The 16,876-nt window shown below is 40.2% G+C and overlaps 1 protein-coding gene across 1 annotated transcript in view; it reads right to left on the reverse strand.

The window, feature by feature from the left end:
- Positions 1–3,997: 3,997 nt before the first annotated feature.
- LOC124720056 (poly [ADP-ribose] polymerase tankyrase-1-like) overlaps positions 3,998–16,876 on the reverse strand; it is a 56,481-nt gene continuing 43,602 nt past the window's right edge. Inside the window, exon 4 of the mRNA XM_047245320.1 lies at positions 3,998–6,034. Within this exon, the coding sequence (XP_047101276.1) occupies positions 5,536–6,034 (499 nt within the window). The 3' untranslated portion in view covers positions 3,998–5,535. The remainder of the gene's footprint in view (positions 6,035–16,876) is intronic.

Raw genomic sequence — 16,876 nt, forward strand, 5'->3', positions numbered from 1 at the left:
TAATAAAGAAGTTTATGAAAAATAAGAGTGAATATCAGACTCAATGAGGAAGAGAAGAGTTGCATTCTATGGACACCTAAAAGTCTGGATGAAAACGGGATAACAAAAAGAATTTTTAACTTCTTTGACAAAAAACCACAAAACATCAATGACAAGAATATAAGAAGTTAAAGCAGACCCAAGGAAAATGGAAATAATAGAGAAAGAAATAAGAGAAAGAGAAAGGTTAACAGCAAAAGTAGAAGATTTAAAGGGCTTCCAGGAGAAAACAAAGAAAAAGATAGTTGCAAAATGGACAGCAGAAAAAAAGATAAAAACATAGGGAAAGAATGAAAAAATTATTCAAAAGAAAGGAAAAAAGAAAGCTTTATATGGAAGACTATTGTAAATTTGTATAGTGGTGTTTACTATGGAGGTTTTATAGGCTGATGTCCTTATTGACTGGACATGAAACTTTTCCTTTTGTCTTTTATCATGTTCATGGATACCAAAATTTTCATTTACATCTTTTAAATTCTTTCTTATATATTTACAGATTTCTAGCATATACGTACAGGGAAGAGGGATTATTGATGATTTTTGAAAGAGGGATTTGCAAGAATCTGTTTGTTGAGCATGTTACATTGCTCTTACAGTTCAGTTTTGAGTTAAGAAGATGACTGAATGAGGTAGTGTATTATCCCAGAATATAATTCAGTACAGTAGGATGCTGTGGAATCGGGTAAAGTAGGCAGTTCGGACAGTGCTATAACTTGCTTTGACAGAGAGAAAATGCAGACTGTAATATATTTTATTAAGTGTTCCACTAATTTTGTTTATACGTGTGTGCCATTTGAAGTTATTATGAAGCCATAAGCCTAAAAACTTTGTTTCTGGAGAAGATGAAATTTTGTTGAGTTTATTGTCATACTGGTGTCACCTTTTAAACAGAAATTTAGGAATGTTGTGTTTTTGGTGTTTGTCATACATTTCTTCTCCTCAAACCATCTATTTAGCTGTTCTGTAGTCTTATTAACAGCCGTTTGAAGCTGACTTAGGGCATTTCCTGTAATTAGGATGTCATCTGCAAAAAAAGTGTTTGTTTGTAACTCAATGTTCAAGTCTAGATCATTTATATACAGGAGAAAGAGGATTGGCCCAAGAATTAATCCCTGAGGGACTCGACTCCTTTATTTAGAACTTCTGCATCTGAGAAGCATGTCCTGTTGTTTTTCCTTTAGTTCACATTTTATTTGTATTTTTTATTTCCTGTTTGTTAAGTATGAAGTGAAACATTTTAGTACAGTGCCTCTAATGCCATATACCTGGAGCTTCTTGTGGTCCAGTATGTCAAAGGCTTTACTACTTAAGTCTTAAAAAAATGTCCATGGCTCTTTGTTTTTTGTCTATTGCTTGCAGGGCATTTTCTATAAAATCATAGATTGCACTGGTTGTTGATTTATTTTTCCTGAATCCATGCTGAGAATCAGTGAGAATTTTGTTTTTCTCTGAGAATTTCATTAACCTATTATACATTACTTTTTCTATGATTTTACTAAAGCCTGATAATAATGAAACTGGTCTATAGTTTTCTATATTTGTTTTGTCTCCTTTCTTACGGATAGGGACCACTTGTGCAGTTTGTAAACTGTCTGAAAATGTGCCTGTCAGAAAGGACGAATTTACTATATCTGCAAGAGGAAGTGAAATGTTTTTAGTACATTGCTTTATGATTTAATCACGAATACCATCAATCCCTGACGACATTTTCCTATAAGCTGATGCAACACTGATGATTTCATCTGAGGTTGTTCCATCAATGTAGATTGAAAAGGAACACGAGTGCACTTTGTTTTTCCGTTTCATTTTAGTATCTGTTTTGTCACTGACTATCAAATTATTTGCGATCTCTGCAAAGTAACATTTAAAAAGATCTGTGATGTGTTGGGGATCAGTTATACTCTTGTTCTCATGGTTAAGAGTGATATTTTTCATTTTATTTTTCTTATATCCACTCTGTTATTATCTATGGAATAATATTTTGGGGAGTCAACAGTAAAAATATTCAAATAGTTTTCAAATTACAGAAAAGAGCAATTCGTATAATAACCAAGAGTGGCAGTAGGGCTCACTGCCTTGAACATTTCCAAAAGCTGGAAATCCTAACTGTCCCCTGTGAATACATTTTTCAAAGTGTTATGTTTGTAAAAAAAAAAATATTGACTGCTATATGAAAAATTCTTTAGTACACAGCTAGGAAAATAGAAACCAATACAATCCGCATCTAGAGAGGAAAAATAAAGTTAAAGCTCAGCAGAGCTTGTTGTACAATGCTGTTAAATTATATAATAAATTACCCCAAAAAATACACTCCTGGAAATTGAAATAAGAACACCGTGAATTCATTGTCCCAGGAAGGGGAAACTTTATTGACACATTCCTGGGGTCAGATACATCACATGATCACACTGACACAACCACAGGCACATAGACACAGGCAACAGAGCATGCACAATGTCGGCACTAGTACAATGTATATCCAGCTTTCGCAGCAATGCAGGCTGCTATTCTTCCATGGAGACGATCGTAGAGATGCTGGATGTAGTCCTGTGGAACGGCTTGCCATGCCATTTCCACCTGGCGCCTCAGTTGGACCAGCGTTCGTGCTGGGCGTGCAGACCGCGTGAGACGACGCTTCATCCAGTCCCAAACATGCTCAATGGGGGACAGATCCGGAGATCTTGCTGGCCAGGGTAGTTGACTTACACCTTCTAGAGCACGTTGGGTGGCACGGGATACATGCGGACGTGCATTGTCCTGTTGGAACAGCAAGTTCCCTTGCCGGTCTAGGAATGGTAGAACGATGGGTTCGATGACGGTTTGGATGTACCGTGCACTATTCAGTGTCCCCTCGACGATCACCAGTGGTGTACGGCCAGTGTAGGAGATCGCTCCCCACACCATGATGCCGGGTGTTGGCCCTGTGTGCCTCGGTCGTATGCAGTCCTGATTGTGGCGCTCACCTGCACGGCGCCAAACACGCATACGACCATCATTGGCACCAAGGCAGAAGCGACTCTCATCGCTGAAGACGACACGTCTTCATTCGTCCCTCCATTCACGCCTGTCGCGACACCACTGGAGGCGGGCTGCACGATGTTGGGGCGTGAGCGGAAGACGGCCTAACGGTGTGCGGGACCGTAGCCCAGCTTCATGGAGACGGTTGCGAATGGTCCTCGCCGATACCCCAGGACCAACAGTGTCCCTAATTTGCTGGGAAGTGGCGGTGCGGTCCCCTACGGCACTGCGTAGGATCCTACGGTCTTGGCGTGCATCCGTGCGTCGCTGCGGTCCGGTCCCAGGTCGACGGGCACGTGCACCTTCCGCCGACCACTGGCGACAACATCGATGTACTGTGGAGACCTCACGCCCCACGTGTTGAGCAATTCGGCGGTACGTCCACCCGGCCTCCCGCATGCCCACTATATGCCCTCGCTCAAAGTCCGTCAACTGCACATACGGTTCACGTCCACGCTGTCGCGGCATGCTACCAGTGTTAAAGACTGCGATGGAGCTCCGTATGCCACGGCAAACTGGCTGACACTGACGGCGGCGGTGCACAAATGCTGCGCAGCTAGCGCCATTCGACGGCCAACACCGCGGTTCCTGGTGTGTCCGCTGTGCCGTGCGTGTGATCATTGCTTGTACAGCCCTCTCGCAGTGTCCGGAGCAAGTATGGTGGGTCTGACACACAGGTGTCAATGTGTTCTTTTTTCCATTTCCAGGAGTGTAAAAGATATTGACACAATGGGACAGTTCAAAACAAAACTAAAATTTTTTTTATTAAATAAAAGTTATTACGCAGTAATGGACTATCTGAATTAAAACATGTAGTGTAATTAAAGTAGCCTGCATTGTAATACATGAGGAAATCAAAAATTGTACAGTAATATAAGAAAATTTCAAATTACACAAGGATATAAAACTAATTTAAGATACCTCAAAAATGTGTGTAAATACAAATTTTATGTGTATAATTGTAGGTATATTGTATTGTATATGATTTTGCTGATGAAATCCACACAATGTAAATTGTTACATGGATTAATAAAGAAATCAATCAATCAATCAAACTTTATATGCTTCCTTCTTTAAGACTTTGCATACTGCTTGGCTTTTATTTGCCGATTCTGGTATGAAGTTACCATTGGTGATTTTTTTGTTTGTCGTATCACTATTCTGTAGATTTGAATGTATTCCTGTATGATCAATATAAGATTAATGGAAGATGAAAATGTAGAGGGGGCTTGTGAACCTATTACTGCTCAGGTTCGAGGTGCAGAGATTGAAAATTGTGTACTAGATGGGGAAGATAGCAGGATATGTAATAACTGTAAGGAGGATATTGAGATGTGGTGTTGGTATTCAAGTTAATGAAAAGATACTGACAGATGATAATATTATATACAGTGATGGTAAAAGTGAGGTTTCTGGCAATGAAGAACGAGAACATGTTTTACTTTGTCACGACTTAGACGGAATGATTTATGTTGAAGTGAAGGAAGAACAATTAGTGAAAAATGATACTACGAATATAGCTGTCTGCGGTATGAATGAACAGGGGAACATGGTAATCAGCTTGTACCTGTTAGCAAATCAGTGAAATAGTGTTGACTCATAAAGATGTCAAAAGACAAGGTGAGCTTATTGGAGTCAAAATATCAAGAGTAACATATTACAATTATATGGGTAATGCTAATGAAGTTCCTGGTGTTCTGAACGACATTTGTCAGATTATGCATCCAGATTTGGTGGTTGAGGGGGGGGGGGGGGGGGGGTTGATTCTTTGGGGGCATTAGAAGCATCAATAAAAGAGGAAAAAGGATTAGAATTTAAAGAAATTGAAAGGGATTTGTTACCTGCAGGGGTCCGGGAGGGAGATATAGGTGAATATGATGTGCACAGGAGTTCATGTGTTTATGCACAAACAGAAATTTGGAAGGGGGAATGACACTGAAACTATGTAAGTGTTAGTTTTTTGTAAGACAACTAATTTTTTTTACTACAGCATAAGTGAAAAGGGAATTTTGCCTGACAGTGACAATGTTTTTGTTATAGAAAAATTTCCAAAATCAAAATCAAATAAAGGATGAAGACCATTTTTTCAGTTAGCCAATTATTATAGAAAATATGTACAAACACAGCCACTGAATGCACCATGATTGAACAGCCTCTTAAGAAAAATTACTATGTGGGAGTGGAGTGAGGCAGCTTTTGACAAGATAAAAGAACAACTGTGTAAGGGTGAAATAGCACCTGATCTTTCATTACCATTTTGTCTGATAACAGACAGTAGCTTATTTTGGATTAGGGTTTTATTCATTCCAAGAGAAGGTAGTTAATGGGTGTATCTAAGGTTATACCTATTTGGCTGCAAATGGAGTAGAAATCCTGTAAAATATTCTATTACGAAACTTTCTGTGTTACAACAGGAAAAATAGAAGTAAATTACATATTTATCATAAAATTTATGAGGTATAGAAGTAGAAGGCTTATTTATGGATGGCTGTAGACAGAACTGTGAAATATATCTTTACACGGTAATGTCGCTACGTCTACAGGTGATCTGAAACTCATATCCCGCACATCTTTGCTCGCTCCAGCCATCAGCAGTGTTCTTACTGCTTCGATGCGGTTTGTGGAAGCAGCCCAGTGGAGTGGCGTCTTCCCCCAAAGATCCTGAACATCTAGCTCCGCTGACGCCGTCAGCAGTGCCCACATGATCTTCAAGTTACCTCGGTATGCAGCCACGTGCAGAGGTGTCTGCTCACTCGAGTCCTTCACGTTGACATTTGCCCCCGCATTCAGGAGACACTTGACGGCGTCTACACTGGCGTTCATCACTGCGAGGTGCAGGGCGGAATTTCCGCTGCCGTCCTTCACGTCGACCGGTGCGCCTGCGTCCAGCAGATTCCGCAGTTCGTCCACTTCACCGGTTCTAGCTGCCTCTGTCAGCCTTTCGCCCAAGTCCTCCGGCTGCTCCACAGATGAAGTCCTGCAAAGTAAACCGTTGTTCGCACAACTCTCTGTGCCAAAAACAATGTGACAAGTGTAACTCTCAAAACTGATGCAGGTGGTCGCTGCTGTTCGGAGTGACAATGTTGTACCAGGAAAGTAGTGTAAGAAAATGTACATGAAACTGCAGTAGCAGTAAGGTGGAAGGTCAGTAACAGCAGTAAGGTGGAAGGTCAGTAACAATGAAGTAAACGAAAGTTGCTGCTTTCCTAGAAATCTAGGGACAGAAGTAAACTCAATGACAAGGCAATATTATCATCTCTCTCCATCCTATATCACTACCTACTCCTGCTCACTGTCTTAGCAATTTCTACATCACAACAATAATTTTACTGCTCGAAACTTCCTAGCAGATTAAAACTGTGTGCTGGACCGTGATGCAAACTCAAAACCTTCGCCTTTCCTGGGCAAATGCTCTAACAACTGAACTTTCCAGGCACGACTTGTGACTCGCTCTCACGACTTTACTTCCCCTGGTAGCTTTTCTAGCTGCCAAACTTCAGAAAAGTTCTCACGCATACCTTACAGGACTAGCACTTGTGGAAAAAGGATACAAATGGCTTAGCCACAACTGTGGATTGTTACCACAATGAATTTTCACTCTACGATGGAGTGTGCACTCCCCTGAAGCTTCTTGGCAGATTAAAACTGTTAAAACTGCTCGAGTCAGTCACGTGTCATGCTTCGATAACTCATTCACAAAGAGCAATTGCTCAGAAAAAGCTGTCCAGCTAACTACTTTATTCTTTTATTAAGCTTCAAATCAGCAAACACTCCACTGTAGGGTGAAAATTTATTCTAGTCCTATTGCTTTATCTACACAATTTGTACCGGAAGTGAATGCTACAAATGTCTAATTCTATAAAATTGAATGACAGTATGTTAAAACAAAGCACTAACTTATTATGCTAGTACTGTGTGCAGCAAAATTTCAATGGCTCATTCCCAGATTTTGAAGAACACATTTTGTTTAACGAGTCGAGCACAAGAATCACTGATTTATTAGACAAAGCGCATACAGTGCCACTATTAAGAAACATTGAGAGTCGAGTTGGCAACAGTCGTTAGGGAGAGCTCGTGCTCTTAGCGTCATATTTGGGCATGAGACTAACTGAAGTCATTCTCAATGGACAGACCAACATTTGCCTAAAGTGGTTTTGGTAATGGCCAGGCAGGGATTTGAACCCACTGCCCTGAGTCCATTGCCTTAAGAGCACTGCCCTCTCACTCAGTCAAAGTTTATTTTAAAGATAAGGGATAAAATCTGAACATTATTGAGAACAAACTGTGTACAGCATTTGTGGCAGCCCTGCAGAACCCTGCATGTGGAACAGTAGTGCCTTCCTGCTGCACGGTGTCCTTCGATAATACAGGGTCCGGCAGAATGAACAGTACGACCTGAGTCACGTAGTTCAGAGACACTGCTGAGCCAGCACAAAGAAAGTATGCGTGTGTTGCCTCAGGAAGGTCAGACGTATGTAATTATGGTAGGGTGTCCATTTCATTTTCATTGAAAAAGGGGACATTTAAAATAAATTACAGAAAAACCTGGGACAATGAAGAAAAAACCGGGACATAAATATTGTACTGACTAAATTTAATACACATACAAGTTTACCTTTAAACGTGCACTCAGATGATACCAAATCACTTTTTACAATTATTCTGCCACACTATCACCATACTTTTAACTTTTATGTACTTTATCAAGAAGTGCATTTTCGTTTGAAATTATATCATAAAAGTCAGTACACGATACACCATTAAAGTGTGTTTTGACAATGAGCAAGGCCCTCACTGTTTCAACTTTCATTCTGTTTTTTCCATCTGACCACAAAGAGTTCACTAACGAAAACACACGTTCCACAGCAGCATTTGACCCAGGAATTGCCAGACAAAACTCCACCAAATGAATTATGTTTTTCATGTTAATGTTTTTACTTTTGAAATAAGCAAATATTTTACACCATGTTGCACTAACACTTTCTTTGTCTCCTTCTTCACTTTTTATGAAGTTCTGTGTACATGAAAATTCATCAAACAGTTCGTCTTCATCAACAGGAAAATTTGGTACAATACTTTTAACAAAAACACAACAGTCCTGAATACCCTTCCACTGTGGCTGCTCCTTTTCAGTATTAACCCAGTCAAATGCTTTAAAAGGTGTGATAAATGGTAAACACCGTACTTTAATATACTCAATGTAAGAGTCACAGAAGATGTCAGCAAAAATATGAAATTGTTCTACAGTAATTTCACCCTCTTCTTCCAGCTTTCTTAGTCTCATGTACAAAGGATGTGAGAAATCTTTTAGATTTTCTACATTGTAATTTGCCCAATAATTTGTTTATTTCTTGATAAATTTCCACTATTGTGATTTCTTGTTTCTCAATACATTTAATTGTTGTGGAGAAAGGTTTTAGCTGGCTAACAAGAAAATGTAGGAGAACAATAGACACAGGGTTGTCAAAGAACTGTTTAAGGATAACAGGACACTTATCAAGGGAAATGAAATATGATTTCAAAGCAGGAAATATCTCTACAATTCTTTCCAATGCTGGTAGCAGAGATAGCCATCTTGTCATGCTGTGCCCAAGTACAGTTTTGTATTCAGTTTCAGTAAACTTACAGAATGACTTCAGAGATTCAACCCTTATTGTATATATGTGGAAACGCCGGTAGATTTTTTTTACAATTAATTGGCAGTCGATGGGTAGGCAATTTGAGCCATTTTGTAAGGAATTGGGCACCACATGTGCTGGACAGCCAACACCTACTATATTATTCACTGTGTTCTGTTGCAGTTTATATAACAAACTGTTTTTTCCTTTCCTCTGCTTACCACCAAAATTGGTGTTAGTGTTGTCTGCAAAACTGCAATTACCTTTCCCTCAAGATCATATTTCTTTAAAACCTCCAGCACATAATTCTGAAGTAAATCTGAAGTTTATCCAGCTAAATTAACCAATTCGAGCACTTTCACCGTGATGCCATTTTCAGGGTGAAAATATCTGATAAGCAGAGGAACCAACTTCAAATCCAGATGATTCGATGTATCGGTGATTACAGAAATGAATTGAGCACTTTTCAGTTCATTTAAAACCTGCTGAGCTGCATACGGTGCAATAACATTTGAAATGATTGCATTACATTTTGTGTGTCCACATGTGAATTTAGGATTGAAAACTTTTTTAGCAAATGCTGTAGTACAGTCCATTGACTTAAAGCTATGGTTATGCATTGCACTGTGGTATGCAAACGTAGCTTCTTGTGCTGCCAGCTGCCTATCCATTTCTGTTACTGATTTTAAGTTTACACAGTAGTCACTCACATATTTATTTGCTCTTTTCGTTTGATCACTCACGTGATGTTTCTTCGTCTTAATGTGATTCACAATGTCAGACCTTCCACCGTGACCAATAGCAAATTTTGATCTGCACTACGTACATTCTACAGTTTCTCCACTACCAGTGGTAAAAGGAAACTCGCTTTTTATATTGCTGTTAAAATTACACTTTCGTTTTGGCATAATGAAACAGTGATTGCACAGTGCAAAACATTAACAGCATGGTGACAAAAGCCAGAGAGCACGTATCAGTTGTGTAGAATATCTCCGGACCGAAAGGACGGATTCAGTGGATCGATTTAGAAGAGAAGAATCTCCGCTGTTATTCGTAACCTACAGTGCGTTTAAAATTACTTGCAATTTTTGACAGTTCGGTACATATTAGGGGTACACTGAAAGTCATCACACACTTCCTAGTGTAAATAACTGCGCAGTTAATAGCAAGTCAAACAACCAGCAGCGTAAAATACTCTAGCCAAGCGGAATCATAAGAAACGGGACATTTGAGCGTCCCCAAAAAAACTTTCGGGACAGTGGGACATTTTGGCAAAAAACGGGACTGTCCCGGGAAAAACGGGACGAATGGAGACCCTAAATTATGCTTTCACGGAGTTCAGAGCATCATTTGCTGTCGAGGTGTATTTAAAAAATAGCAAGTCTCCCATCACAGTTCAGTGAACCTTTCGTCATCATTTCGAGTTGAACCAACACGATTAAGTCCCGGATCACTGTTCGATTGAATGGTGGATGCAACAATTCAGGACTACTGCATCTTTTGCAAAGAAGAAAAGTCCAGGCAAAGGAGGACACGTGGGCGCAGTGCACCGGAGAGTGAGTGGAGCCGGCACGTCAAGCACTCTTCCGAAATCCTCACCATTCCACTGCCAGACACGCCTCAGTACTAACAATATCAGAGTATTCCCTGCAGTGCATCATACACAGAGACTGCTTGTTATACAGAGACTAAATGAACAAGATAAAGCTGCCCGATGAACCTTTGCCTCGCGTTTCCTGGAACTTGTAGCAGCAGACCCATAGAAGTGAAACAACATACTGACGCCAGATAAGGCCCATTATCATTTGGACAGTCACGTAAATAAACAGAATTACAGGTACAGGACACCACATAACCGAGATCCTCGTCAGCTGCGTCAGAAAACCTTGCCACTGCGTAGTGTAGCATTGCTTTGTTTGGTCTCCTTAGCTCATATTTTTTTGTGTATCTTCAAGGCCATGCATTAACAGAGACCAGTGATTGCTATGTCCAAATTTTAACCATTTGTGCGTCATATTTAGAAAATAATTGGGGGAAATTTTTTTTGTGATGAATATTTACTGTATATATGTTGAACATATGCCATCATCATCATCAGTTATCTGCTATATTAGCAGGTCATTTGCCTCTCCATTTTCTGCGATCCACTGCTTCCTTCTTAAGGCTGCTGTATGTTGTACCGTCCATCATGTCATCCAGTATCTGGAATCTCTTCCTTCCTCGCTTCCTTTTCCCTTCTACATAACCTTCTAAAGCTGTTTTTATCAGTCCGTCATTCTTTCTTAATATATGCCCAATCCAATTTCTTTTTCTTCTCTTTATTACATCTAGTAACTATCTTTTCCCTCCCAATCTTCTCAGTACCTCTTCATTTTTTACTCTGTCCATCCAACTTATTCTTTCCATCCTCCGCCATGTCCACATCTCAAAAGCCTCCAGCCTTTCTCTGTCTTTCTTCCTCATAGTCCAAGTTTCAACGCCACATAGAAGAACACTCCATACGAGACATTTTATGAGTCTCTTTCTGAGTTCTCTGTCCAGACCGCTGCAGAAGATTCTCCTTTTCTTATAAAACGCCTCTTTTGCCATTGCTATCCTTGTTTTAATTTCTGTGGTGCACTTCCAGTCGGTGTCTATCCTGCTTCCAAGATACTTAAAATTTTGCACCTGTTCTAGTGTTTCTCCATTCAGCACAATTTTTATTTCCTTATTTCCTCCTATTGCCAATACTTTTGTTTTATTTGTGTTAATTTTCATTCCATATTTTTTCCCGTTAGTTGCAATGGTGTCCACCAAATCCTGTAATTCTTTTTACCCTGTGGCTAGAAGGACCATGTCATCAGCAAATCTCAAGCATCCTACTCTTCTTCCTCCAATTTCTACTCCTTTGTCATCTAATGAGCATTGGTCAATCATATTTTCCAAGTACAGGTTGAAAAGAGTAGGTGATAAACAGCATCCTTGTCTTAGTCCTTTCCCTAGTCTGATCCAGTTTGTACTTTCTCCTTTCACTTTAACTGAAACTTTTTGATTAAGGTATAATGAGTTTATAAGTCTTCTGGTTTTCCAGTCCACTCTCTTTTCCCTCATAATAGTCGCCAGCTTGTCCCAAACCACATTGTCAAATGCCTTTTCTAAATCGATGAAGCACATATATAGGTCTCTTCCTTTTTCAATAAACCTTTCTCCCAAGATTCGTAGGAGCCCTATTGCATCTCTGGTGCCCGTATTCCGTCTAAAGCCAAACTGCTCCTCGCCGAGATTCTCCTCTATTACTTTTTCAAGTCTATTATTAATTATTCTTAACATCACTTTGGCTGCATGTGAAATGAGGCTGATTGTCCTGTGCTCGCTGCATTTCTTGGTTCCTTGTTTTTTCGGTAATGGAATCATTACTGTTGTCAAAAAATCCTCAGGCCATTCACCACTGTCATATATTTTATTACATAACCTCAATATTTCTCTTATTCCATTGCGGTTCAAGCATTTTAGTATTTCTCCCGGTATTGTATCTGTACCTACTGCTTTGCCATTTTTCATTGCAGCAATGGCAGACTTTACTTCTTCCATTATGATGGTCGGTCCTTTCTCTTAATCACTTACACTGTTGTGTGATTCAAGTTCCAGAGTTTCTGGTTTGCTATTTGTGTCATATAGCTCTTTTATATATTCTTCCCATCTCTGGAGGACATCGTCATGATCTTTGTACACTATCTCTTTGTCTTTACTCAAAATTTCCATAGTAGCACTTCCTGCTCTGTTTTGTTCCCATGTCATAGTCTTTACTCTGTTGTATAGTAAGTCGTATCTTCCCTTCCTGTCCAGTTCTTCAATTTCATCACATTCCTCTTTTAGCCATTTTTTCCTAGCCTGCTCTGTTTCTCTTCGCAGTTCGTTATTTAACCTTCGGTATATCTTTCTTGCATCTTCAGTATTCTTGTTTTTCAATTTTCTTCTCTCCTCCATATTGGAAATCATTTCTTGTGTGACCCATGGTTTTTTTGACCTTTTCCCTTTTACATATCCTATATTTTGCTGTCCTGCTTTAATGATTCCTTCTTTCAGCATGTTCCAGTACTCGTTGGCATTATCAGGTGCTTCTTTGTCTCGTAATGTGTTTAGAAAGTCCCGAGACAGCATTTCTGTAATTTGTTCTTTGTTGGACCTTATCCTATCTAAATCCCACTTCTTCACCATTGTCGCCATTTTCAGTTTTTTCATTCTTATTTCTATTTCTCCCATAAGTAAGTTGTGGTCACTATTAATATCTGCACCTGGTAATGTGTGCACCTTCTTGATTCCATTCCTGTATCTTTCTTCTACCAGTATATAATCGATTTGGTTTCTGTATTTATCCCCTGGTGATTTCCAAGTGTAGAGCCTCCTCTTATGGTTCTTGAACCATGTGTTTGCCGCTATCAGCTGCCTTTCCCTGCAGTAGTCAATTAACCACTCACCTCTGTCATTTCTCTTTCCAAGACCATGACTGCCTACTATGTTTCCCACTTTCCCTTCTCCCACAATGGCGTTCCAGTCTCCCATTACTATTTTGCAGCATTTTTTATTTTCGTCCATTATTCTCTCTATTACATTGTACGTTTCCTCTACAATTTGGTCATCATGTTCTGAAGTTGGCATATACACCTGGACAATCAGTAAATCTTTTTGTGCTCCTTTCAGCCTTACACCAATAACCCGGTCATTTGCATAGTCCACATATTCCACTCATTTAGCCAATTCCTTTGTCATAATCATTCCTACTCCATTAATTCCTTTTACTTCTCCTCCTGAGTAGCAGAATACATATTCATCTGACTGCAACTCTCCATGTCCATTCCATCTTACCTCAGCAACTCCTACGAGGTCCATATGATTCTTTTCCACCTCTCTTTTAAGGTTTTCTAGTTTTCTTGCTTGTAGCAGAGTTCTGACATTCCAGGTACCAATTCTCGTTTTGATTTTTTGCCTCCTTTCAAGTAATGTATATAAAAGGAGGCAATGATTTACTTATTTTAGTCAGCAAAATGTCGTGGATAAATCAGTATTTAAGTACGGGCAACCATGGCTCTATACAATACGATGGAGGTGTTTTATATCCGGGACCAGAGGAAGACATTGAAATGGCGGAAAGAATTCTATTAACAAATGTTAATTGTTCTCGTAGCAGTAATGATATTCGAACAGTGCAAAGAGAGGATGCTGCTAATCATATACGGTATGGAGATAATCCAGCACACGACGATTTGGATACGAGTGGCGAAACAGTTGAATTTGAACGCGTGCCCAGAAGAAAGTAATCTTGGAGTGCGACGGCGCCGCCCAAATAGACCACGACATCGTGGCCGAGGTCACCAAAGTTCCGATATAGCAACTACTAGCGAAACAGTGCCCTTGTTATCTGAGAGTGTAACAGACGGGGCCGCAATCAACACAGCTGGTGTTACAAGTTCAGGGCAGATAGCAATAGCGGCTGGCGCGACAACTGCTGCCGTCGCAGGTGCTGCTTACGGCGTTAAAAAAGTAATTGAACGTGTACAGAACAAAGGATATACTTTACCTGGCAGTGATTACGTAGGACCGGGAAACCCTATAAATATAGACGCACCGCACAGTGGAGCAGATGCCATTGCTAAAGAGCACGACGTAGGATACGATAACTTGTTAAAGGAAGCAAGAGAACGACCATTTACAGAAGAAGAGTTTAGACAACGAGTTCAACAATCGGATGCAAAAGCTATAATTGATTTTGCAATTGACTGGAGTCATACACGAAATTGGCATTCATTTGTGGGAAAGTACGGCCTGAAATTGAAGACAGCTGTTGAACCACGTATCGGAAAAACTTTGTACCCGAAACAACCGAATGCCGAAAAAACAGGTATGTAAATATAATTTTTGTTGTTTATGATAATTTTTTGGTTACATTTTTTAATTGTAACGTTTCTTGCCTTCAGAATTATGAAATTCCACCGTGGGAACGGTCTAATTGGGAGTTTATGCATGAAGGCCAGAAACGGTATGCCTATGAACAATGGCTAATGTCTCGTCTTTGCCATGGTTTGCCTATAGATCACGACCGCCCATCAACATCTGGTTCAGCCACTGGAACAAGTTCTGTAGACAAACATCACGTCGACCACGAAGTATCAGATAGCGAAGAAGACGAAGACGAACAAGGACCAGAAGAAACACAACAACATTCTGAACCACAACGTTTAGTACCATATTCTGACAGTGACGAAGGTATGAGTTCGCCAATGCAGGTAGATTCAGGTAAACGACAGGCTGCAGCAGGTCAATCTGGTGGATCTAAGAAAAAAAAAAAAAAGCATTAACAGGCACTGCAGCACCATCTGCTAACGTACTGGGTGATTCTCCTAATACTCGTGTTGATCCATTACCTTCTCCTTCTATATTAGATACCGGTAATACACATAACTGTATTGTAAACTTACCGTATTTCTTTCCTTCCCTAGCACTCCTGAAAGAAAGGATATTGCCATTATCTGCAATATCCTTTCTTTCAGGAGTGCTAGTTCTGCATGGTTCGCAGGAGAGCTTCTGTAAAGTTTGGAAGGTAGGAGACGAGGTACTGGCAGAAGTAAAGCTGTGAGTACTTGGCGTGAGTCGTGCTTCGGTAGCTCAGTTGGTAGAGCACTTGCCCGCGAAAGGCAAAGGTCCCGAGTTCGAGTCTCGGTCGGGCACACAGACACAGTTTTAATCTGCCAGGAAGTTTCATATCAGCGCACATTCCGCTGCAGAGTGAAAATCTCATTCTGACAACAGTTATTGTTTACTTGCAAATGCAGTAGCACAACTCACAACACTTCTCTGTTCTGCACTTCAAACAAACAGCGAGTCACGAAAGCATAAGCCACTGTGATCTGTTGGCCAAACTTGGAACTACGTGAAGCGATGCCAAACGGTATCGTTGAAGCATTGGGAAGCTCAAAAAAGCTGGGAATACTTAATGATGTCATTTAGAATCACAGAAACAGAAAGGGTTAAATGGCTTACTCCTTCCACAGTTGAACAACGATACGTGGTTCGAACAGGAAGGAGCAATAGGGCATACTGCCCACCAGTCCACAGCTATCTTACGGTGCCTTTTTCTTGGTGAACTGTTTTTTCAGATCTGGAGGCATTCACTGGCCAGCACGGTTGCCTAGTCCGACTGCTCCTGACTTCTTCTAGTGGGGATAATTGAAGAGGCAAGTGTATGCTACATGTCCTCACTTGACTCAACTTGAGGAAAGGACATCTACACGATTTTCAAATCTCATCCAGTTCAGTTCCCAACAATCAGTCTTTCCTTCTCATCCCGTCCAGTAAGTATCCACCGACCCGTGATTCTGGATGACTTTCCCGAAATATACCCCTTTTCCTAGACCTGTCCAAGTCCTTTTCCTTCACACCTCTTCCTTCCCCTTCAACCCTTTGGCCTGAAGATGGAGCCAGTGGCTCCGAAAGCTTGCCTAATTATAACTTTCTTTTATGTGTGTTTTCTACCACTGCTTGGTGAGTAGATTTTTTATCTGTCCAATTAAATTATTTTGTCAAATACACGATTACTCTGCATTTCATAATCGAGTGCCTCGCAGAGGGTTCATCGAACCACCTTCTAGTTATTTCTCTAGTGTTCCACTCTTGAACAGCACGAGCATGGCAAAAACGAATACTTAAATCTTTCCGTGCAAGCCCCGATTTCTCTTATCTTATTACAATGACCATTTCTCCCTATGTAGGCAGGCATTAACAAAACATTTTCACACTCTGAGTAGAAAGTTGGTGACCGAAATTTCACGAGAAGATCCTGTCATAACGAAAAACACATTTGTTTTAATGATTGCCACCCCAATTCACAATCACAACAGTAGCACTCTCTCCGCTACTTTACAATAATACAGTACTATCTGACGGAGATCCTACACTGTACAACAATATTCCAGAAGATGGCAGATAAGCATAGTGTATGCAGTCTCTTTAGTAAACCTGTTGCACTTTCTAAATGTTCTGCCAATAAACCACAGTTTTTGATTTGCTTTCCCCACAACGTTACTTATGTGACTGTCCCAGTTTAAGATATTCGTATCTGCAAGTATTTAACTGAAGTTACAGCCTGTAGACTTGTGTGTTTTATCCTACAACTTAAATATAGGATTACTTTTAGTATTCATACGGATGACTTTACTCTTTTCATT

This window comes from Schistocerca piceifrons, chromosome 11 (genome assembly GCF_021461385.2).
Source record: "Schistocerca piceifrons isolate TAMUIC-IGC-003096 chromosome 11, iqSchPice1.1, whole genome shotgun sequence".
NCBI lineage: Eukaryota > Metazoa > Arthropoda > Insecta > Orthoptera > Acrididae > Schistocerca > Schistocerca piceifrons.